This window comes from Parambassis ranga, unplaced genomic scaffold (genome assembly GCF_900634625.1).
Source record: "Parambassis ranga unplaced genomic scaffold, fParRan2.1 scaffold_73_arrow_ctg1, whole genome shotgun sequence".
NCBI lineage: Eukaryota > Metazoa > Chordata > Actinopteri > Ambassidae > Parambassis > Parambassis ranga.
The window spans coordinates 97,430-121,232 of NW_021144814.1; the positions used below are offsets into that span (position 1 = coordinate 97,430).

Sequence of the window (23,803 nt, forward strand, 5' to 3'; positions counted from 1 at the left end):
CACAGGTAGACCAGCATGCACCTGGGTGGGTAAATGTTTTTTACCAGCACAGGAGAGACAGCAGGGAAAAGGTTTGTCTGGTTGTCTGCCTGAACACGGACTAAATAAACCTGCCATCAAAATGATTTTTAAGAATAGTCACTACAAGTAAAGTTCATTTAGAACCAAACTATTCTCTGTGTAAAAACGTAACAAAATCAAGGCCAATATCTTCCTCAACAGATTTTAATGAACCGGCTTGTGCAAACGTGTCAAGTAACATTTGAAAGAATGTAAACATAAGTCTCTCAGTCTCCTCTTAAAAATGAACTGAACTTAGATTTAAAACAATACAACAACAAACAACACTCTTATAAATCTTCAGTTCACCTGGTTTTGGAGAGCTCAGTAATAGCAGCAAAGTGGAAAATAAAACAATTCTCAAACAGAATTTCAATGATGAAAGCCTGCTTCATGTAACACTCAATGCTTATTTAAAAGTATATAAATAAAATAAATATGAAACGCTCAATGGCTTATTGAAAATGTCAAATCAAAATGTAAACTTACCTGAGGTTATCTCTTAAGGTGCATTTAGAACATTATCAATGTAAAAACCAGAACAAAAACATCCAGCAGCTTTAGAACATATTTTTCATATACATATACATAATCTGGGAACTTTGATCTCTCCCTATGTAAAAATGAGACACAGTATGACAGATTAGAGTCACAGATTTTTAGCTAGAAAAACCAACTTGTCACTTTATCTGGCTTGAGAGAAGCCCTTTGGCCTGTTACCATGTTGCCACTGGTGCTGAACACGCTCTGAGGGAGAACTTGTTGCTGGAATGCAGAGATACTTTGGAGCTAGTTGGCTGACCCTTGGAAAGTTTCCCTCATGGAGTCTCCACCATTCAAGAGGATCCATCTCACTGTCTGCGTTTGGAGTGGACAGGTAGGCCTTCAGTTCCCCATCTACTGCCTCTGAGAGATGGGGAAGCAGATGTGGCAGCTGCAGATACAGCACTTGAGATTTTTAGGAAGCTGGCCAGTGTTTTCTTTACTTTCTTTGCTGGGGTTTGTTCTTCTGCCTGAGGAGTCTGCGATGTGGATGGATGCTGACTGTGTGCTTGTGCTTTTAGCATGGACTCCAGCTCAGACGCACCTCTGGCGTGTGCTGCCTCTTTCTTGTCACTGTCAATGTATTGGGGTTTGAACCTCGGATCAACAAGTGAAGCCACGTCCAGTAGGACATCAGTGGCTGGATCCTGGTATTTTTCAGTGAGGTGGTTAAGGACAGTTGTCTTAATTGCTTTGGTTAGCTCACTGTCATCCTCATTCAGGTTAAGAAGGTTGGTTTTCAGCAGGTGCAGGACAGCTTGATATAAGACACGCTCACATAGTCCTCCCCTGAAAGTCATCAGTGAAATCTCTCAATGGACCAAGGGCTTTCTTTAAGGATTCCGTTACATCAAGATCTTGCCATGTTACCAAGTGCCTTGTCTTCTTGTCTGACTTCAGGACCTGAGAAATGGCCTTTTCTTGGTCCAACAGTCTCTCAATCATTGCAAGTTTTGGACCCCATGGTGTTGGTGATGAGCTTTTGTTGTGGTAGTTTCATTTCTGTTTGAGCTCGACACAAATCCCTCTTCTTCTTCCAGCTGACGGAGAATGCACTCACCACTTTCTTGCAGACAGATATTGTGCACGAGGGTCTTTGCCACTTTTTTCTGTAAGAGGAAGAGCAGGATATATTAACCAGATTTAATCATTAAATTTGACTAAATCCAATCAGCACAAGGTAAATTTGAATCAGTAATTGTGAATTATTGAGAGAAAAAAAATATTATTGGGGTGTATTCTTTATAAAATGACTGAATGAGATTATTCTGGAATCATTTTATTAAGTCAATTTATTAAGAAAATTATATAATAAATAAAATATATTATAAATGATAATAAAATGATTTATTTATGTTCACTCACCAATGGCTAGATGCAGTCTATGCCCAAAGCAGGGCAGACGAGTCACCATGTTAGTCCCACTGTCTGTGGTCATGCAGGTCATGTGATCCTCTTTGAGTCCCCAGCATTCAAAGCGTCCCTCAGACCTTGCGCTATGAGTTGGGGAAAGTGTGTAGTTTTAAGTGTGGCACTGCAGAGCTTCCAGTTGTCAATATAATGAATTGTCAAAGTTAAATAAGGCTCTGAAGTTCGGCTGGACCACGAATGGCAGCGCTAGAGAAATATTTGCAGCTGGGCAGCTCGTACCGCGGCTCAATTTGAGTGTAGTGTTCCACTGTTTTGATAGGAGTCATATGTTTTTCTAGGTAAAAAGTGACTGCGTCAGTCACCTCTTTCCACCGTTTGCTTCTCCTTTCATATGCAGTGCTTTTATCAAAGGCTTGTGTTATAGTTGGCTGTTTCTGTGTCTTTTTTCACCGTTACCACTGGCTGCTGTGTGGTTGGCCTCACTGTTTGGCCCTCAGCAAATAGTTTGGGATGCTGCCTCAGGTGCATCACGTGGTTAAATAGGTTTGTTGTGTTGCCATCCGAAGTACGAACCTTCTCTGTGCAAACTTTGCAAGTTGTTTGTGCTTTGTCATGTGGAGAAAACCCAAACCAATTTTAAAAGACATTTTAGGTCTTTTAAAATTCATATCATAACACAAATTCATATAATTCATTGCGGACGACCATACATTTTTCTGCGGGCCGCACATTGAGAACCTATGGTCTACATGGTGGCGTTTCACTGCAGCTGTCTGCAGCGGCCCATGTTCTACGAGTGAAGTTCTCTGGCTTCTTACTGGTTGTAAAGGTTTAGCTAATTTCACTCATATAGGGATGCACGATAACTGTTTTTTACAACCAATAACAATAACCATAACTTCCTGCTTCTTGTACCCGATATCGATAACAAACAACAATAGTTCCAATTCTTCAAATGAACCTTTATTGTTATTTCAAGTTAGTAAAACTCTGTTAACAATAAAATAAAGGGTTCTACAGAACCAAAAGCCTATGGCTGCTTTAAATGCACAATAGGCCAAGGATTTCCAGTTACTTTTCAGTTACTTCTCTGAAATCAAAATGAAATGTGTGACTGTCAAATCAGTGTTAACCCAGTCATATTAACAAGTGCATGATATAATACAAAAATAAAGCTTTCAGACATAAATGTAATGCACTAAAATCAAACATGTAATTGATAAATTTCGGTTTCTTTTATCATCAATCACATGTGCAGCAGCAGAAAACAAGCGCTCGTTGTCAACGCCAGTGCAAGGGGCAGAGAGGTATTTACGTGCAAGATGGGCAGGGGTTGGAAAACGGGACTTGTTGCTTCTCCAGTCTGGGCTCATGGGAAGCGTGGGCCCAGCGGTCTTGTCTCTAGTCAGCTGTTCACACGGATCGACTAGTGTCCATTGGTTTGCGCTCAGAGTTGCAGGTAGCTGATAATCTACTCCATAGACTGCAATCGCTCGCTTTCGGTGCTCCTCAGCATGTAAAACGTGCTGTTCCATCGCGTGGATATGTCTGGCTGCAGCCGTGCTGTTTTCACTCCCAGTCGTGTCTGCAACTCCGCCAGACGGGGGGTAGCGACTTGGGAGAGGTTTTTTCGGCCAATTGACACACACTCAGATATACTCCTTTGACTCAGCAAAGCCTCGTTTACAGCCAGCTGTAAACTTCCGCAGAACAACAATTTGCACAAATTGCAAATGCATCGTCTCTCTCTGAAACAGTGAAAAAGTCCGTTTGTTACCAAACCGCTATAAAAACAAAGAAGAAGAAGAGGGCCGAGGTTAAAAGGGCAACAGCCAATGGCAACAGCCCTTTTCTTCTTCTTCTTTGTTTTTATGGTGGTTGGCCATGCAACAGCAGCATGTATCGTGTACTATGTGCGAAATTAGTATTACTATTTTTCGTTCTATTTTATCGGTGAAAATTTTAATTATCGGAGTTATCTGAATGACGTCATTTTTTTCAATACCGGACTGATAATTATCGGTGGCGATAGTTATTGTGCATCCCTAGTGTCAGATATGGACTGGAAACTCTGCAGAGGATTCAAATGGAGCCTCTTTAGGCTACAGTCTTAATACTCAGTCACTGTGTGGATGTGAGGAAGCAGCAGGAGGAAACTCTCTGCTTCTGTTTTCTGAAAACCAGTTTTTAAAGCTCTTCATTCAGTGATCAGAATGCTGCTCTGTGTTTTTGACACACACATCGTCAGCGTTCTGGTGGAAGACCGTTGAGTTGTAACAGGAACATGGTTAGATGAAGGTTGCTAGGCAACAGGAGCAGTGTGTAGAGAGATGCACCTTTAATAGCTAAAGTGCTAGCATGCTGCAGCTAACAGGTGGAGGTGTGACGTGATGTTCCAGCACACCTGGACCCTGAACAGGCCGGACCTGCTCCACCCTCTGCTCAGACCTTTCTGTGTGTGTCTGTGTGTCCTCGCAGGCAGTACCTGGACCATGAGGTGGCGCTGTCTGAGGACATGGTCCACAAGTACAGTGACCTGATCCTGGCCAAAATCAACAAGACCATCTGTGAATTAAGACACCTGTTCCTGGTCCAGGACCTGGTGGACTCCATCAAGGTGAGAGCTCCAGCTCAGATATTCAGACACACACACACACACACACACACACACACCTGCCACGGCCATGTTTTTCTGTGGAGCTGCAGGCTGAACTCAGACCGACCTTTGATCCACAGGTGACTGATTTATTCTCTGGGACTCTCAGTATGTGGTGGATGAATCTCAGACACACACAGTCTGAGTGTGTTTTTACTGGCAGTGAAAGGGTTAAATGTTTTGCTGTGTGTCACTGACGTAATGAAACATGATCAGAATATGATGCTGTGTAATCAATAATCCACCATCATCATAACTCTGAAACAAACATGACCAGTTGAAACGAACCTGAGTTTATGATCAATCAGCCTGATCAATAAGTTGATCATTAAATCAGTGTCAGGTGAGTCTGATGGTCACAGCTCAGAGAAACAGAGAAAGGGATTAAAGGTCATTAATAACCATGCTGTCTGTGGAGCTGATGTCTGCATCAAGTTACAACTCGCTGTGACTTTGGGAAACTTTGAGCATTTGTTTGTTCTGCAAGTATAATTGTGAATGATAAACTTCATACTTCAGTTGTGACGATAAAATGCTCCCAGCTGGAGCCGTGTTTGTGGAATGCATCGTGAAATGTAAACAATGATCAATAAAGCTTCTAGACGAAGAAAGCCCCGCCTCCTCGTCTGTCTGCTAACTCTGTTAGCTTCTGTTTGCTAATGTATGGAAACCTGTCAGTGCCCGGATTCATGAGGAGAACCATGAGTTCTGTAGATTGAGTTTTAGTGTTTGGTTTCTTCTGGGAGAAAGATCAAAGGACTGATCAGCTCTGATACATAATCAATACTCTGTCTGACCACATGAACCAGTGTTTCAGCTGCTTTGTCTTCTGTGAGCTTTGATGTTTGCTGCATGTCTCTTCCTGTCTGTCCTGTCCTCCTCCTGTCCTCCCTCAGGAGGACGGTCCCTCTTATGAGCCGGGTCCTGCTCAGGGTTTCTTCCTGTTAAAGCAGAGTGTTTCTGGACTCTGTCCGCTTCTAAGGTCTCACTCAGGGTTCAGGCTCTGGGCCTGCAGAGCGCCCTCTACAGGACAGGCCCACAGTAACAGGAAGTGGACAGACTCTACTCCAGAACCAGTTTCTAAGATAGTGTCCCACTTCCTGTTCATGCCAGTGGACTGAAGTGGTCTTTTTCCCCAGAGGACACCGACAGTGCTGAAGTGAATGGAGCCAAGAGAATGAGCAGCAGGGGGCGCTAACAGCTGGCAACAGGTCAGAGCTCTGTGTGAACTCTGAAGTGTGTCAGTGACTTTAAACTGTCCTCTGATCCAGATCCTAGCTGCATTCTGTCTCTGTCAGGTCCCCGCTGGATGAAAATATGTCCTCAGAGACAATGGACTCAAACTCTGCTGCTGCTTCTTGTGTGGATGAGTCAGAGTCAGCAGGAAGAGAAAGAAGAACTGACTGCTCGGTGAGTCTGGTCAAACTTTACTTTCACTTTGTCCTCTGCTTGTGGCGCAGCGTCTTTTTCTCTGTGTGACGGTGAGTCTGTCTGTGTGTCTCTGTGAGGACCCTTTGTGTCTCTGTGAGGACTCTTGTGTCTGTCTGTGTGTCTCTGTGAGGACTCTTGTGTCTGTCTGTGTGTCTCTGTGAGGACTCTTGTCTCTGACTGTCTCTGTGTGGACAGTCAGCTCAGTGAGGTGGAGCTTTTGTCCAGCAGCTCCCTGCTGCAGCCTGAATGAAGTCTGTCCTCTGTCTCGTCCCTCAGGTGTTGAAGTGTCCTTCATGTCTTCGTATTGATTTCTGTTTGAACTATATTGATGACTTCATGGTGTCGGCAGCATTTCTGTGATTGTTGGAACATTTCCTGTAAAAGCTCCTTTGTCCACATGGACGTTGTAAACTTTGCTGTGTGTTGATTGTTGCTCACTCTGTGAGGCTTTTCAGTCCTTTGTGTTGTTTTGGCCTCTAAAATAAGTTTAGTAGACGCTTGTAGTTTTTATTGTGACGCCCTCTCTTATGTCACATGACCAGCGCAGCAAAGCGGCCATTTTGTGTCACAAACTGCAGCCTTTGTGTTGTGTTGTCCTCTGCAGGGCTCTGTGAGAATAAAGAGAGGAAGAAGCACATCTGTCACTGCAGCTGCTCAGCAACATGAACAGGTAACACACACACACACACAGCAACACACACACACAGACACACACAGTAACACACAGACACATTAACTCACACACACCATAACACACACACACACACAGACACACACAGTAACACACACACATTAACTCACACACACCATAACACACACACAGTAACACACACCAGTGTTAATTGGCAGCAATTTCTGATTTTGTTTTTATTTTAGTCTTGTGACTAAAATGTCATTTGATTGTAGTCACATTTTAGTCATTGACATTTTTTAACTTTTAGTCTATTTTTAGTTGACTAAATATCAAAGAGTTTTGTGATGATCAGTCGTAATTACACATGTGTACCACTAGGATGCACTACTTACCTGTCACAATGTATGTGATGTAGAAAAGGAACTAATGAAGAAGTATGTGTGACTGTTCCCATGTGTTATGGCTAACGAGTTGGAAGCAGTAGGTAAATAAAAGAGACCAAAAAGGAAACCCTGCTTTCTTCTTTACGAAGCATAAACACAACAAGTTTTAAAATTCTATGATGTATATTTTTTCATGAAATAATTAAGGTTTGATTGTGCAATAAAAACAGGCACAGCTTTAACTTGTGTTATTTGAATCAATCCTTCTTCATGAATCCTCCATAACTACAGCAAAATACTTCAGTGACAACTCAGAAACAGTCACATGCTGTAAAACCATCAGCAGCGGTGTCTTCATTTGGCTCTCTGCCGCCGTCTCCTGATTGGTCCCTCCCTTCCACAAACAAAATTTGCTCTGATTGGATCTCGTCTCCATCAATAATTTCATCTTCGTTTCTGGCACCGTGCGTTAGTTTTTATTTAGTTATCGTCTCATTTTTATCAGCAAAAAAAGGTTGTTAACGAAAACTATGACGAAAATGATTCGTCAACAAAATTAACACTGGAAGGAGGAAGAGGAAGAAGAACTGACTGCTCGGTGAGTCTGATCAAACTTTACTTTCACTTTGTCCTCCGCTTGTGGCGCAGCTTCTTTTTCTCTGTGTGACGGTGAGTCTGTCTGTGTGTCTCTGTGAGGACTCTGTCTGTCTGTGTGTCTCTGTGAGGACTCTGTCTGTCTGTGTGTCTCTGTGAGGACTCTTGTCTCTGACTGTCTCTGTGTGGACCAGGGGTGGCCAAACTTTTTTCGGGAAGGGCCAGATTCAATAATGCGAAAGTCTCCGAGGGCCAACAATCCCCGATGTCATTATTTTAAACAATAAAAAATGTGTATGCTGTTTTGTAATATGTTACATCTTACACAGCAAACAAAATAACATCTTATCATTCAGATGAACAGATCAGAAAATGTTATGTGAATATACAGCATAAATTTAAAACATTCAGAAACTGCGTGATTGTGATAACAGAGCAACAGGCAAGTTATTGACTCTGCTGTGCAGGTGAGATCTGATCCTATGTGGCAGGTCTGGTTTAGGAGCAGCAGACATCAGTAAAATGTCAGGTAGACTAGGTGGGAGTCATTTAGTGCTGATCTCAAAGGGTCTGTAATTTAATGTTTACATAGGTTTGCAGTGCATGTCAACGAGACGTAAAAACGTGATGACGTGCCTTACGACAGACGCGTACTGAATGACGGAGTCTTTTTGAGAGAAGTGCCGCGTCTCATTGTACAGCTGACAAGCAAAGACGGACTGCTCTGCTGCACCAGTAAAACATCACAGTTTATAACAGACAGTCTGCTCACATGACAAACTAAATCATGGTTTACAAATGTTGATGAAGATTCTCAGTCATCCAGGTCATCATACGTAGAGAAGATTGAAGCAAGGCGTCTGGACTTGTAGAGTTTTCTAGAAGACGTTTCGCTGCTCATCCAAGCAGCTTCATCAGTTCTAACTGTTTGGTGGGGAAACATGGTTTATATGTGGTTACAGACCTCAGTGGGTGGGTCTGGGTAAAACTTAAAAAACTTTCCATACTTACCTGTGATGTTCTGGCTGACTGGGCCAGGTGTGTCTAACGACTGGCTAACGACTATGAAACTGCCGGAGGGGGACTGGTTGACAGCCCTTTGTTCTTGCTGTGAGTATGTGCAAACTTCCTGGGAATGGATGGAATCACTGCATTGTATGTGGTAGAAAGATGATGTCTGAGGCCACCACCTCTGTTAAGGGAAGGTTTTTCCAGCTTAACATAGATGGCTTCCTTGACTCCTCTTTCATACCACCTTTCCTCCCTGTCTAAAATGTGGACATTGTTGTCCTCAAAGGAGTGTCCTTTGTCTTTGAGGTGGAGGTGAACAGCTGAGTCTGGTCCTGAGGAGGTGGCTCTCCTGTGCTGAGCCATTCTTCTGTGGAGTGGTTGTTTAGTTTCTCCAATGTACAGATCAGAGCATTCCTCACTGCACTGGACTGCATATATAGGTTTGAAATTTCAAACCTATGACAACACTGAGACAGAGACTGGCTCACCCGAAGGACAAGATTCCCACATACACACACACAGTAACACACACAGTAACACATGGCTCCTTTCTTCTGGTAGCTGCTTCTTCCTCCTGCACTCACTGTGAAACATCAGCTGATGATTTTTATCTCTGTACCAGGAACAAGAAGAGACCAGACTCACCAGAACCAGGACCAGGACCAGGACCCAGCTGTGTGTCTCTGAGGAGTGATCAGTCAAAGGATATCATCACTGAATTTAAAGGAGAAGTCCGGTCTTCCTTGAAGCGGTAAGATCTGAGTTGCTTCAAACAGCTGCAGGTTCAGAGCTGACGGCCTGTTTCAGAGCACTTTACAGTTTTTTACGATTTCTTAGGCACGATTTTAAAAACAAGGCTCATTTTGTCAAAACTCTGCACACGATCCACACATCTACACACAAGGAGCAGAGCATCTCAGATCTTTTCCAAAACAAAACACTTAATTCAAACTGTACAATAATTCACCAAAAGCCCATTTTGGTGCCACATGGTTCATTTGAGCCACTGACACACTGCTGCACTGGATCTGAAACACTTGTCACATTTCTGCCTTTCTAATGATGCAGTCTGGGTCTGATTATTTTTCGAGATATTGTTAAAGAACATGAACCTTCCACCGCCGTGCTGAAAAGAACTCCTCCATGGGGTGTAGGAAGGGGGAGTATGGTGGAAGGTACTGAACTGTGAATTATGGGTGTTGATGAAACCAGTTTCTGCTGCACAGTAAAATGACATGTACTGTACAAAGGTTGTGTGCAGCACACAATGCTACACTTAGTGAACACAACATACCAACACATGTTCACGCCGCAGGACTTTCACCTGCCTGAATTTCTTTCAAACGGCACTTTATACAGTTGTTTCATCACAACTGGATGTTTTTAAAGGACACGGCCTGTTGGACATTATTGAAAATTTTTTGATCATTGACAACATGGGCTTGAATTTCTCCAAGTCTGATGCATTATTGAACTTGCCTGTTGCCTTTTTATAGTGCTTAAACCTGATCGGTGTGTCTACAATTAAGCACCAGTGTGTGTGCACACCTGCTGGCTGTGGTTAACCAATTGGTTCATGAGGTGTCAAATTCATACTAGGACATTCACGAATACTGAATTTTAATATTCATCGAATTCTTAATAATATTAGCCAGAAGTTTTTTTTAAATCTATGCGCCACCGATGCTGCCATTGGTGGTCATTGGATGGCGGTTCAAAACCTCTGAATGTGCCTCAGACTGTTTGAAATACAAGATCAACAACGGATAAAAAGTTGATACCAATAAACATAAATGTCCAGCGTTACATTAAGTTTACAGTTGTAATTTATTTCTCACCACAGCGCAACGTGTTGGGTGAAAGAATTTATTCTGCATGGTGTTAACATGCAGTTTGTTTAGATATATAAGTATTCATGTTTATATGTGTTTAGCGCTTAATAATGTGATTTTCATAAGTGTTTATGTGTTAGGAAATTTTATAGAAAATCAAAGTAATTCGAGGATACTGAATGTATTAATAAGTAATTTCATAGTGTGTCATATAACTTTGTTTTCTGCAGTTCAGGCTGTGGCAGATGAGATCAGTTGTTTTTCTGCTCTCTGGAGCTCCGGTTGGTACGAGATGGTCATAAATTCAGACTAAGGACAGCAGCACCTTTGACCTGATAAAAGCCAGATTCTAAAGGAATGTGTTTTTCTCCTGAGTGCCCCATGTTATGGTCACCCCCAGATTGGACTCACAACCTATGAGATTTGAGGAATTGAAGTTTTACCTTATTTGGCAGTAAACACTAATGGTCTAGTTGCTGTATGAACCAGGGTCTGCAGGGGGGCGGTAGATGCCCCTGTGGGCCGGCAGGCAGGAACGCCCATGTGGTATATCAATGTGTGAATCCCATGTCCAGTTGTTGTTGCATTGTTCGTTGTTGCTGTGTGGTTGTTTGTTCTTGTTGGTTGTCCTGTTCTTGTGTTGTTCTTGTTTGGTTCTTTGTGTGCAACAACCCAGAGCTCTGCGACTCAGAATTTGCCTCATTGTTTAATAAATTATAATTTTGAGACCAGAATTTATCCGCTCCTTCCTTACAAACTAATTCAGGGGGTGATCAGAAGGAAACAAGGGGATTTTCACCCCGACAATTGCCATAAGGAAAGTGTAAGAAAAAAACATTTTCCAGTGAGCTACAAACAGTTATTTGGTCAAAGACCTCCTCTTTAATAATCCTATTCTTGTGCTCCTGGTCTGTGTTCAAGAAAACAAGGGCGTCCACATGAGCTGGGTGTCAGCTTGCTCTCTGAGGGGTGATCGTGTTCCCAGCCAAGGAGGAAACTCTCTCACTTTAGGTGCTGGTAGCTGGGATAGATGGTGAAGTCTTTGATTGTTGTTTGGTGTTGGTGGTTCTCTCTGCTGCTGGAGCAACTAGCCATGACGGGGTGTAGCTTCAAATGGTTATGCATTGTAGTGGTACTGCCATGGTACTTTAGGACAGCCTCGCATATATTGCAACTAACGGCTTTCTCTGTTTTGGTGAAGTATTTCCACACTGTGGATACTTGTGTTTGTCCAGCCGTCTCATCCATGTTCGTCTCCTTTTTGCTGCTTCGCACACACACACACACACACACACACACACACTACAGCCTCACACAGCGCCCCCAGCTGGATATCTGCTGTAGATCATTAATGGATGCCGTTCCATCACTTTATTACAGCGCCAGGCTTTTGAAAAAATAAAAACAAGAAAAGGACGAATACTCTACTGTGACACACAGCGTGGATTAGTATTGTGATGATCCAATATTCAAATAGTCGACTATTTATTTTAGTGTGTTGCAAAAAGTGTGAAGCTGACAATGTGCGTACAGTTATGCACCTCTAGGCCAGTGTTTGCTCCTTGAGTGTGAGGTTTTGTTAATTGTGGGAAAGTTTTAATTTTAGTGTGTAAGCAATTGGAAAAAAACTGTAACACACACACACACACACAGTAACACACACAGTAACACACACACACAGTAACACATGGCTCCTTTCTTCTGGTAGCTGCTTCTTCCTCCTGCAGTCACTGTGAAACATCAGCTGATGATTTTTATCTCTGTACCAGGAACAAGAAGAGACCAGACTCACCAGGACCAGGACCAGGACCAGGACCAGGACCCAGCTGTGTGTCTCTGAGGAGTGATCAGTCAAAGGATAACATCACTGAATTTAAAGGAGAAATCCGGTCTTCCTTGAAGCAGTAAGATCTGAGTTGCTTCAAACAGCTGCAGGTTCAGAGCTGACGGCCTGTTTCAGAGCACAGCCGTGTGTGTTCAGCACAGAACACACACTCTGGAAACAGCTGCTGTTTCTGCATGTGTGCTGACATCATGTGACATCATGTGGGCTAACTGTTCCTGATTGGTCCACAGAGTCCACCAGCAGACCTCAGAGACTCCCGGTGGTCCGTCTGCCCAGCAGCATCAGACACAGCTGGACTCCATATTTCAGGTGTGTACATGTAGAACAGCTGCTGGTCCATGTGTTGTGTTGTTGTGTCTCCATGCTGCACTTTGTAGACCAGCGGACTGTCAGTCTGTCCAACATGGACCTGATGTTTGTGTCTCTCTGTTCCAGCTGCTGGAGGACAACATCCTCACTTTTGTGAAGGACGAGCTGAAGAAGATCCAGAAGCTTCTGAGTCTAGATTACCCAGAATGCTGTGAGAGCCAGAGGGAGGATGAGGAGGATGAAGAGCAGAGGAGGAGCAGAGAGTCCTTTGTGCAGATCACGGTGGACTTCCTGAGGAGGATGGAGCAGGAGGAGCTGGCTGAGCGTCTGCAAAGCAGTAAGAGGATTTAAGAGCTTTAACATGATGGAAAGAGGAAATGAAGTTTCCATCTACACACTCTGCTGTTAACATGATGCAGACATCTGCAGCACATCTGTCACTTCTGACTGAAGACTGTCAGGAAGTTCAGTCACTCATCACATTTACTGTTTGTTCAGGATCTGCAGGACCTAAACTCAAGTCTAACCTGAAGGAGAAGTTCCAGTGTGTGTTTGAGGGCATCGCTAAAGCAGGAGAGCCGACCCTTCTGAACCAGATCTACACAGAGCTCTACATCACAGAGGGGGGGACTGCAGGGGTCAACCAGGACCATGAGGTCAGACAGGTTGAAGCAGCATCCAGGAAAGCACACAGACCAGAAACCCCCATCAGACCAGCAGACCTCTTTAAAGGCTCACCTGGAAGACAGGAACATATCAGAACAGTGATGACACAGGGAGTGGCTGGCATCGGGAAAACAGTCCTAACACAGAAGTTCAGTCTGGACTGGGCTGAAGACAAAGACCACCAGGACGTCCACTTCACATTTCCATTCACTTTCAGAGAGCTGAATGTGCTGAGAGAGAAACGGTTCAGCTTGGTGGAGCTTGTTCATCACTTCTTCCCTGAAACCAAAGAGGCAGGAATCTGCAGCTTCCAGCACCTCCAGGTGCTCTTCATCTTTGACGGTCTGGATGAGTGTCGACTTCCTCTGGACTTCCACAACACTCAGGTCCTGACTGATGTCACAGAGTCCACCTCAGTGCATGTGCTGCTGACAAACCTCATCAGGGGGAAGCTGCTTCCCTCTGCTCGCCTCTGGATCACCACAAGACCTGCAGCAGCCAATCAGATCCCTCCTGACTGTGTGGACATGGTGACAGAGGTCAGAGGGTTCACCCACCCACAGAAGGAGGAGTACTTCAGGAGGAGGTTCAGAGAGGAGGAGCAGGCCAGCAGGATCGTCTCCCACATCAAGACATCACGGAGCCTCCACATCATGTGCCACATCCCGGTCTTCTGCTGGATCACTGCCACAGTTCTGGAGGACATGTTGGAGACCAGAGAGGGAGGAGAGCTGCCCAGGACCCTGACTGAGATGTACATCCACCTCCTGGTGGTTCAGGCCAAAGTAAAGAGGGTCAAGTATGAAGGAGGAGCTGAGACAGATCCACACTGGAGTCCAGAGAGCAGGAAGATGATCCGGTCTCTGGGGAAACTGGCTTTTGAGCAGCTGCAGAAAGGAAACCTGATCTTCTATGAATCAGACCTGACAGAGTGTGGCATCGATATCAGAGCAGCCTCAGTGTGCTCAGGACTGTTCACACAGATCTTTAAAGAGGAGAGAGGCCTGTACCAGGACAAGGTGTTCTGCTTCATCCATCTGAGTGTTCAGGAGTTTCTGGCTGCTCTCCACCTGATCCTCTGTTACACCAACAGGACCACCGAGGGGCTGGAGGACTTCCTGGGAGACAACTACAGACACTCCTCTCTGGATGACTTCCTGAAGAGAGTCATGGAGAAATCTCTGCAGAGTAAACATGGCCACATGGACCTGGTGGTTCGCTTCCTTCATGGCCTCTCTCTGCAGTCCAACCAGAGGCTCTTAGGAGGCCTGCTGGGTCAGACAGAGACCAGACCAGGAATCATCCAGAAACTCTTCAGAGGCCTGCTGGGTCAGACAGAGAACAGACCAGAAACCATCCAGAGAGCCATCAACAACCTGAAGAAGATGAACACTGATAAAATCTCTCCTGACAGAAGCATCAACATCTTCCACTGTCTGATGGAGATGAACGAGCTCTCAGTCCATCAGGAGATCCAAGAGTTCCTGCAGTCAGGGACCAGATCAGAGAAGGAACTCTCTGAGGTCCACTGCTCAGCTCTGGCCTACATGCTGCAGATGTCAGAGGAGGTCCTGGAGGAGCTGGACCTGAGCAAGTACAACACATCAGAGGAGGGACGACAGAGACTGATTCCAGCTGTGAGGAACTGCAGGAAGGCTCAGTGAGTCCAGATGTGATGATGATTGTGAATCAGTGTAGATTAGTGGTTCAGGTCTTCACAGATCCACACTGTGTGGTTCTTCAGAGGTCCACGTGTCAGCTTTGTCTTTGTCTCAGATGTTCTTCAGCTGTGTTGTTTGTGTTGAAGGCTGTTAAATCTCTGAACACCATGATCGGCCTCAGTGTGTAGCTTTAGCTGCAGCGTTACAGTGATGACATCATGTTGATGATGTCACAGTGATCTGCTTTCACACGGACAGAATCATCCAGAATATTTACAGAACTCCATGTTCTCTGCTTCATCTGCACAGATTAACATTCTAATGAGGATTATTGTTTCATGTCAAACAGTCAGATCAGACAGGTTCAACCACTGATGTGCAGAGCAACATGTCCAACAGGACGTGTCCACCTGTCTTCAAATAAGGTCCACATTAAGTGTCTTCTTTAATAACATGTTTTCTGTTTTTGGTGTTTGACAGACTTTCTGTCTGTGGACTCTCAGAGACTCACTGTGAAGTTGTGGCCTCAGCTCTGAAGTCCAACCCCCATCTGACAGAACTGGACCTGAGTGAGAACTTCCACCTGCAGGATTCAGGAGTGGAGCAGCTGTGTGTTGGACTGCAGAGTCCTCACTGCAGACTGCAGGCTCTGAGGTCAGTTGTCATTATTATCATAGATGATAACAATGGAAGTCCATTTTGTCTCAGACTGCACAGAGCACTGGTAGAGAAGGATCCACAGACAGTTTGATTGAAGGACCATCATCTTCTTCACACTGGTGTCCTTTGGACGTCTTCCTGTCCATCAACAGAAGCAGACTGATATATAAGTGAGAATATATGTGTGCACAGAGAGTGGTAGAAAAGGAGGCTGATGTAAAGGGATGGCAGAACAATCCTCCTCCTTCCTCCTCTCAGGTTTTAACAGCCTTTAAAACGTAGCTAGTGTCTGGGGTTCAGTACATACACTGTATAGAAATGATTCTAATGAAGTCCGGCCAGGACAGGTCTCTGAAATGCTCCTGTTAGTCAGGCCTGGTTTATATGAATGTTTCACTGTCTGAATATCACATCAGAAGAAGAGCATGGTGCAGTTTCAGCCCCCACCACACCTGAGTCTGCATGGCACCCTGACAGAAACCTGGAGGACCTGGATTCAGGGCTCTGTCTCTGTGCTGCCAGCAGTATGATGGAAAATTCAGAGACAGTCCATCACAGGAGAAGAGCTGATCAGAGTTTGTAATAGTTTGATTTTGAGGACAACAAAAGAGATCAAAGAGAGGCGCTGAAGAGGACGTTTAAAGAGTGATGTGGACCTGAAGAACCCAGCTCATATACAACACATGTTCTTCACAAGAGCCCAGAAACAGGAGGAAGCTCTCAGTGTTTAGTGATTTAAAAATAAAGATAAGGAGAGCTGGATGATTCTCATGACAGAACTGTATGTGTCATAACTAATGAGCAGGTGAGAGGCAGCAGATCTGACACCTGAGAAAGATGTTGATGTTTGATATCTGTCCAGATGAAGAACAACAAGTCAAAGCTGTGAGAGAAGAAGCAGAGGTGAAGATGTCAGGAAGAGTCAGGACAAAAGATACCAAAAGTACAGCAGACACAGGAAAGACTGAACACCAAGAGGCAGCTCACAGCACATGTGGATTTAAGCCTGGAACAAACACTGTCCTGCAGGTGTTTCATGAGGACCAATGAAATCAGAGTCATCATACACACACACAGTGCAGGCGCTCTGAAGCTGGATGAGGAGCAGTGAGAGCAGTGACACAGATACTCCCTCCACAGGAAGAACAGGAGCTGCTGAGGCTCATGGGTCTGATTCAGTAAGTCCATACCTAACATGTTGGACACCAGTGCAGCCTTAAGGACGCTGTTGGAAGGAGACACAGAGAGACACTGAGAGGAAGCACAGCTCCAACCCTGAAGTTACAACGTCAACAAAGCAGACGTGTCATGTGTAGGTTTGAGCCCTGCCAGCACCTGTTGACCCTGTAGAGACAGACTGAGGTCAGCAGCATGTTATTGATCTGTGTGACATGGACAGGTGTGTGAATGTTGTGCTGACATGTTGATGAGGACACAGTGATGTTGATCTGAACATCTCAAACATCTGATTGATCATCAATGATTTCATCTGTTTTTCTTTATTCAGATTATGTCGCTGCAGTCTGTCAGAGATCAGCTGTGCTGCTCTGGCCTCAGCTCTGAAGTCCAACCCCTCCCATCTGACAGAGCTGAACCTGGGAGGAAACAACCTGCAGGATTCAGGAGTGGAGCAGCTGTGTGGGTTTCTGCAGAGTCCAGACTGCAGACTGCAGACTCTGGGGTCAGTTCTCTGTTCCTGTTGTAGATGTTTGATGTTTAATGGATGTTCACACAGAGCTTCATCCATGAATCTGTAAATGATCTTTAGTTGTTCTAAATTCAGTCTGTGGTCACAAAGACCAGTGTTTGTTACAGAACATGTCCTCTGTTAGTCCTTAAAGGGAATGTTTGTCCTCTCTGATCCTCTGAACTCTGATTAGTTTCAGTGTTTACTTGATGAATACATGCAGCTGATTCAAGTATTGATCCAGTATTGACCCTGTAGAGACAGACTGAGGTCAGCAGCATGTTATTGATCTGTGTGACATGGACAGGTGTGTGAATGTTGTGCTGACATGTTGATGAGGACACAGTGATGTTGATCTGAACACAGGGCTCTAGAGTGCGACCTAATTTCTCATGTTGCAACCAAGAAATATCTGAGGTTGCACCGGTGCGACCAGCTGTTAGAGGGAGACACATTCTCTGCGACTCTCTCCCTGTGGTCCAACAACAGACACACATCAGGCTCATATCGTGGTCTAAACCAATCAGAGGTAGTGGAGGAGGAGGGTTTGTTGCTACTATGCTAATTAGCTGTTGACCTGAATGACGGATGATAACGAGCCGGTCATGTTCAGGGAGGGGGCGTGACGTGCTCGCAGCATTATGATAGAGTGAACAGCAGGTCTGAGGACAGTGTTATCTGACCTGTGTGGTTCATCCATGAAGGCTGATTCACTCTGACTGACAGCAGTCAGCTGGTTTTAAGGAGTTATACCATTTCAAAAGTATTGTTATTATCCTACTATAGTGGACCATTGACTGCCAGGATGATATCTGCATAAAAGTGTTCCTCCTGTAACAGACAGAATGAAAAGGTTCTGTCAGCTGGAGCTCAGCTTTAGAAAGAGAGGAGACACTGAGGAAGAGGTGAGGAAGATGAGGAGAGATACTGTAGCTACACTAGAAACGTGTTGAAGAAAACTAAATATATATCTCAATCACAAGTATGAAATAAATAAAGGTGTATATGATTTGTATATTATTTGAAGTCACAGTGGCAGATAGATAAGTGAGGAGCGACAGCCAGAAAATACAGAGAGAAAGCAAACAGGGAAATGAAGAGTGCTGTATGAACTCTTCTTCATCATGGATTTCTGACAGGCAGACTTGTTGGCTAGTTTGTCCATAATATGAATTATCACTTTATTTATTTACTTATTTGTATTTTGCACAAGGTTTAGGTTTTTTCTCTTTCAAATTGCACACTGCTGTTCTTGTATATCATATCATTTCATCACTTCATACCAAATTGCACATTTTTGCTTCTGCACCTATGTTTATTTTTTACTTTGCTGTAAATAATGTTTATACTGTTTAATTTTTACTGTTAGAGGTATGTTTTTTAGTTTGCTTGAGTGACTGTATTTTGCTGCTGCAACAGTGAAATTCTATTCTATTCTATTCTATTCTATTCTATTCTATTCTATTCTATTCTATTCTATGTAACTGTGTTCATTATACAAAGTCCAAATTCATTTTAGGATGATATGTATGGAGATCAATGTTTGGACCTCAGTGTTTCTAAAACTTTGGCTCCATCAGGTAAACAGTAGATATAGCTGTAGATGATGAGAGAAGAAAAGAACTTCTGTGTTAAGATAGATGTCAAGTTAAGGCCTGATCCATAAAATATATGGACAGAGATTGAAAAACAAACTACGATATTAAATGTGATGCGGTGCACCTAAGAAAAAAGTTAGTCTAGAGCCCTGGAACATCTCAAATAAAAAAAGAACATCTGATTGATCATCAATGATTTCATCTGTTTTTCTTTATTCAGATTGTTTGACAGCTTTCTGTCAGAGATCAGCTGTGCTGCTCTGGTCTCAGCTCTGAAGTCCAACCCCTCCCATCTGACAGAGCTGGACCTGGGAGGGAACTACGACCTGCAGGATTCAGGAGTGGAGCAGCTTTGTGGGTTTCTGCAGAGTCCAGACTGCAGACTGCAGACTCTGGGGTCAGTTCTCTGTTCCTGTTGTAGATGTTTGATGTTTAATGGATGTTCACACAGAGCTTCATCCATGAATCTGTAAATGATCTTTAGTTGTTCTAAATTCAGTCTGTGGTCACAAAGACCAGTGTTTGTTACAGAACATGTCCTCTGTTAGTCCTTAAAGGGAATGTTTGTCCTCTCTGATCCTCTGAACTCTGATTAGTTTCAGTGTTTACTTGATGAATACATGCAGCTGATTCAAGTATTGATCCAGTATTGACCCTGTAGAGACAGACTGAGGTCAGCAGCATGTTATTGATCTGTGTGACATGGACAGGTGTGTGAATGTTGTGCTGACATGTTGATGAAGACACAGTGATGTTGATCTGAACACAGGGCTCAAGAGTGCGACCTAATTTCTCATGTTGCAACCAAAAAATATCTGAGGTTGCACCGGTGCGACCAGCTGTTAGAGGGAGACACATTCTCTGCGACTCTCTCCCTGTGGTCCAACAACAGACACACATCAGGCTCATATCGTGTTCTAAACCAATCAGAGACAGTGAAGGGTGGGACCCCGTGTGTGTATGTTTGAAATTGTGTCTGCTGCAGTCAGACCGAGACCGCAGGAAATCCAGAAGAAGAAGACGAATCTGAGAAGAGCTGATGCTTTGTGCTAAAGCTTGTTCCATACGCCACGAGAACAGAGAAATCTGTTGTGACGAGAACAAGAACAAAGAACAAAGTTAGTTTCGTTCGGACTTTTTGAAACATGTGTGCAGAACTCATACGGCCCTCTGACTGCACCACACAGCAGCACACAGACAGACAGACAGACAGGCAGACAGACAGACAGACAGGTATTAAAGATGTTTCACTGGTGAACAGCAGGAACCACAGTTCAGGTGAACATGTAGCGGAGGAGGAGGGTTTGTTGCTACTATGCTAATTTGCTGTTGACCTGAATGATGATAACGAGCCGGTCATGTTCAGGGAGGGGGCGTGACGTGCTCGCAGCATTATGATAGAGTGAACAGCAGGTCTGAGGACAGTGTTATCTGACCTGTGTGGTTCATCCATGAAGGCTGATTCACTCTGACTGACAGCAGTCAGCTGGTTTTAAGGAGTTATACCATTTAAAAAGTATTGTTATTATCCTGCTATAGTGGACCATTGACTGCCAGGATGATATCTGCATAAAAGTGTTCCTCCTGTAACAGACAGAATGAAAAGGTTCTGTCAGCTGGAGCTCAGCTTTAGAAAGAGAGGAGACACTGAGGAAGAGGTGAGGAAGATGAGGAGAGATACTGTAGCTACACTAGAAATGTGTTGAAGAAAACTAAATATATATCTCAATCACAAGTATGAAATAAATAAAGGTGTATATGATTTGAATATTATTTGAAGTCACAGTGGCAGATAGATAAGTGAGGAGCGACAGCCAGAAAATACAGAGAGAAAGCAAACAGGAAATGAAGAGTGCTGTATGAACTCTTCTTCATCATGGATTTCTGACAGGCAGACTTGTTGGCTAGTTTGTCCATAATATGAATTATCAGTTTATTTATTGACTTATTTGTATTTTGCACAAGGTTTAGGTTTTTTCACTTTCAAATTGCACACTGCTGTTCTTGTATATCATATCATTTCATCACTTCATACCAAATTGCACATTTTTGCTTCTTCACTTATGTTTATTTTTTACTTTGCTGTAAATAATGTTTATACTGTTTAATTTTTACCGTTAGAGGTATGTTTTTTAGTTTGCTTGAGTGACTGTATTTTGCTGCTGCAATAGTGAAATTTCCTGGCTTGGGATGAATAAAGTATTTTCTATTCTATTCTATTCTATTCTATTCTATTCTATTCTATTCTATTTAACTGTGTTCATTATACAAAGTCCAAATTCATTTTAGGATGATTTGTATGGAGATCAATGTTTGGACCTCAGTGTTTCTAAAACTTTGGCTCCATCAGGTAAACAGTAGATATAGCTGTAGATGATGAGAGAAGAAAAGAACTTCTGTGTTAAGATAGATGTCAAGTTAAGGCCTGATCCATAAAATATATGGACAGAGATTGAAAAACAAACTACGATATTAAATGTGATGCGGTGCACCTAAGAAAAAAGTTAGTCTAGAGCCCTGGAACATCTCAAATAAAAAAAGAACATCTGATTGATCATCAATGATTTCATCTGTTTTTCTTTATTCAGATTGTGGGACTGTGGTCTGTCAGAGATCAGCTGTGCTGCTCTGGCCTCAGCTCTGAAGTCCAACCCCTCCCATCTGACAGAGCTGAGCCTGAGCTGGAACAAGCTGCAGGATTCAGGAGTGGAGCAGCTGTGTGGGTTTCTGCAGAGTCCAGACTGCAGACTGCAGACTCTGAGGTCAGTTCTCTGTTCCTGTTGTAGATGTTTGATGTTTAATGGATGTTCACACAGAGCTTCATCCATGAATCTGTAAATGATCTTTAGTTGTTCTAAATTCAGTCTGTGGTCACAAAGACCAGTGTTTGTTACAGAACATGTCCTCTGTTAGTCCTTAAAGGGAATGTTTGTCCTCTCTGATCCTCTGAACTCTGATTAGTTTCAGTGTTTACTTGATTAATACATGCAGCTGATTCAAGTATTGATCCAGTATTGACCCTGTAGAGACAGACTGAGGTCAGCAGCATGTTATTGATCTGTGTGACATGGACAGGTGTGTGAATGTTGTGCTGACATGTTGATGAGGACACAGTGATGTTGATCTGAACATCTCAAACATCTGATTGATCATCAATGATTTCATCTGTTTTTCTTTATTCAGATTGATTGACTGCAGTCTGTCAGAGATCAGCTGTGCTGCTCTGTCCTCAGCTCTGAAGTCCAACCCCTCCCATCTGACAGAGCTGGACCTGAGAGGAAACAACCTGCAGGATTCAGGAGTGAAGCAGCTGCTGGATCTTGTGCAGAGTCCAGATTATAATCTGCAGACTGTGAGGTCAGTAGAGGGGTGGAGTCAGTCTGTGCTGCTTTGTTGCTGATGGAGTCTGTGTGAACACTCACTCACCTCCACACTGAATCTCTGATTCTCTCTGCAGGTGGGAGTCATGAAGAGGACAGAGTGTGTGTCCCCATCCATTTGAATCTGATGGGAGTGGGACCAATCAGAAACCATCGGCAGGATGCTGGTGTGTTATGACCTTCAACTTTGAGGAAGACCAAAGGACATCAGTCTGATCACACAGTATGGATCGATGATCAATACTGTATCTGACTGCACTGATGATGGTTCCAGCTCCATCTCTCTCCTCCATCCTTCATTAGCTGCTCTGAGCTCATCAATCATAAGTTAATGATCTCTGAGCTCATGTCTGACATGATGTTTAATGTTCTGCACTGAATCAGCAGCATCTGTCTGTTTGAACACATGTTATTAAAGATTTGACAGCCATGTTTAAAGGTTTGCTCCTCTTCTTATCATGCTGATGGTTTGTAGAACAGAAGTTCATCTGACCACCGCGGATCAGTGTTAGACAAACACAACCTCAGACCAACAACATGTAGCTTATTGATGAAGGCAAAATGAATCAGAATATGTGTGGTCACAGGATCAGGAAGGAGATTGGTCAGATCTGTGAATTTATGTCCGGAACCTTTGTGTGTGAACGTCTGTGAAGTCAGAGGGGAAGAAGAAGAAGAAGAAGAAGAAGAAGAAGAAGAAGAAGAAGAAGAAGAAGAAGAAGAAGAAGAAGAAGAAGAAGAAGAAGAAGAAGAAGAAGAAGAAGAAGAGACTCAGTGGGAGACATATATAAAATAATGTCTTCCACATTGATGTTTCATCATATGTACAACATCAATGACTGTATCAATATTGATCATGTTCAGTATTGGGAAGGACACTGTGAAAAAGTCTTCAGTTACAGAACACAGATTAATGTCCTCAAATGTCATCTGTAACGTATTCCTCAGATGGAGTAATGTACTCTGATTACTTGGATTACTCACACATTGAACTGCATTTGAAGTGAGTGAATGGCTCCATCAGAGCCTGCTGACTACAGAGGACGGTAAGAAACATCCAATACAACATGTCCAGACTGTTCCAGCTGACTGCATCACATCAGTGTTATTCTGAGGAGCTCACTTTATGGGCAGTCGTCTCTGTGGCTGGATAACAATCAGCACTTTACAGGGTGTACTGGCCCTTTAACAGCATTTCTACTGATAACATGACATATTACGGTTATTAAATTACAGCCTGTGTTTAAATGAGGAGAGTCAGAGCAAGCACAGGACATGTTGTCCCCTTTATTCATACCCACATGAGTAAATATGATCAATAACAGCCTCTTCTGCTGCACAATACAAACATGTTATCAGACACAGCAGCCTCAGACAAACTGAAGCCTCCCAGCAGGACAAGCTGCAGCCTCTCCTGGACACTTGTGACCATTTCCGCTTCACAGACTTTACATTTCACAGAGTAACTGGTCTGCTATGAC

The 23,803-nt window shown here is 43.5% G+C and overlaps 1 protein-coding gene and 1 long non-coding RNA gene across 3 annotated transcripts in view; both read left to right on the plus strand.

Annotated features, from left to right (window-relative positions):
* Nucleotides 1-9,129: 9,129 nt before the first annotated feature.
* Nucleotides 9,130-23,803, plus strand: part of LOC114431377 (NACHT, LRR and PYD domains-containing protein 3-like) — a 114,660-nt gene continuing 99,986 nt past the window's right edge. For both annotated transcript variants that reach the window (XM_028399007.1, XM_028399006.1), the window contains exons 1-2: nt 9,130-9,434; nt 12,285-12,419. In XM_028399007.1, the coding sequence (XP_028254808.1) occupies nt 9,142-9,434; nt 12,285-12,419 (428 nt within the window). In that variant the 5' untranslated portion in view covers nt 9,130-9,141. The remainder of the gene's footprint in view (nt 9,435-12,284; nt 12,420-23,803) is intronic.
* Nucleotides 22,265-22,756, plus strand: LOC114431388 (uncharacterized). Its single transcript, XR_003670082.1, has 2 exons — nt 22,265-22,299; nt 22,400-22,756. It is a non-coding gene; the product is annotated as an uncharacterized LOC114431388 (long non-coding RNA).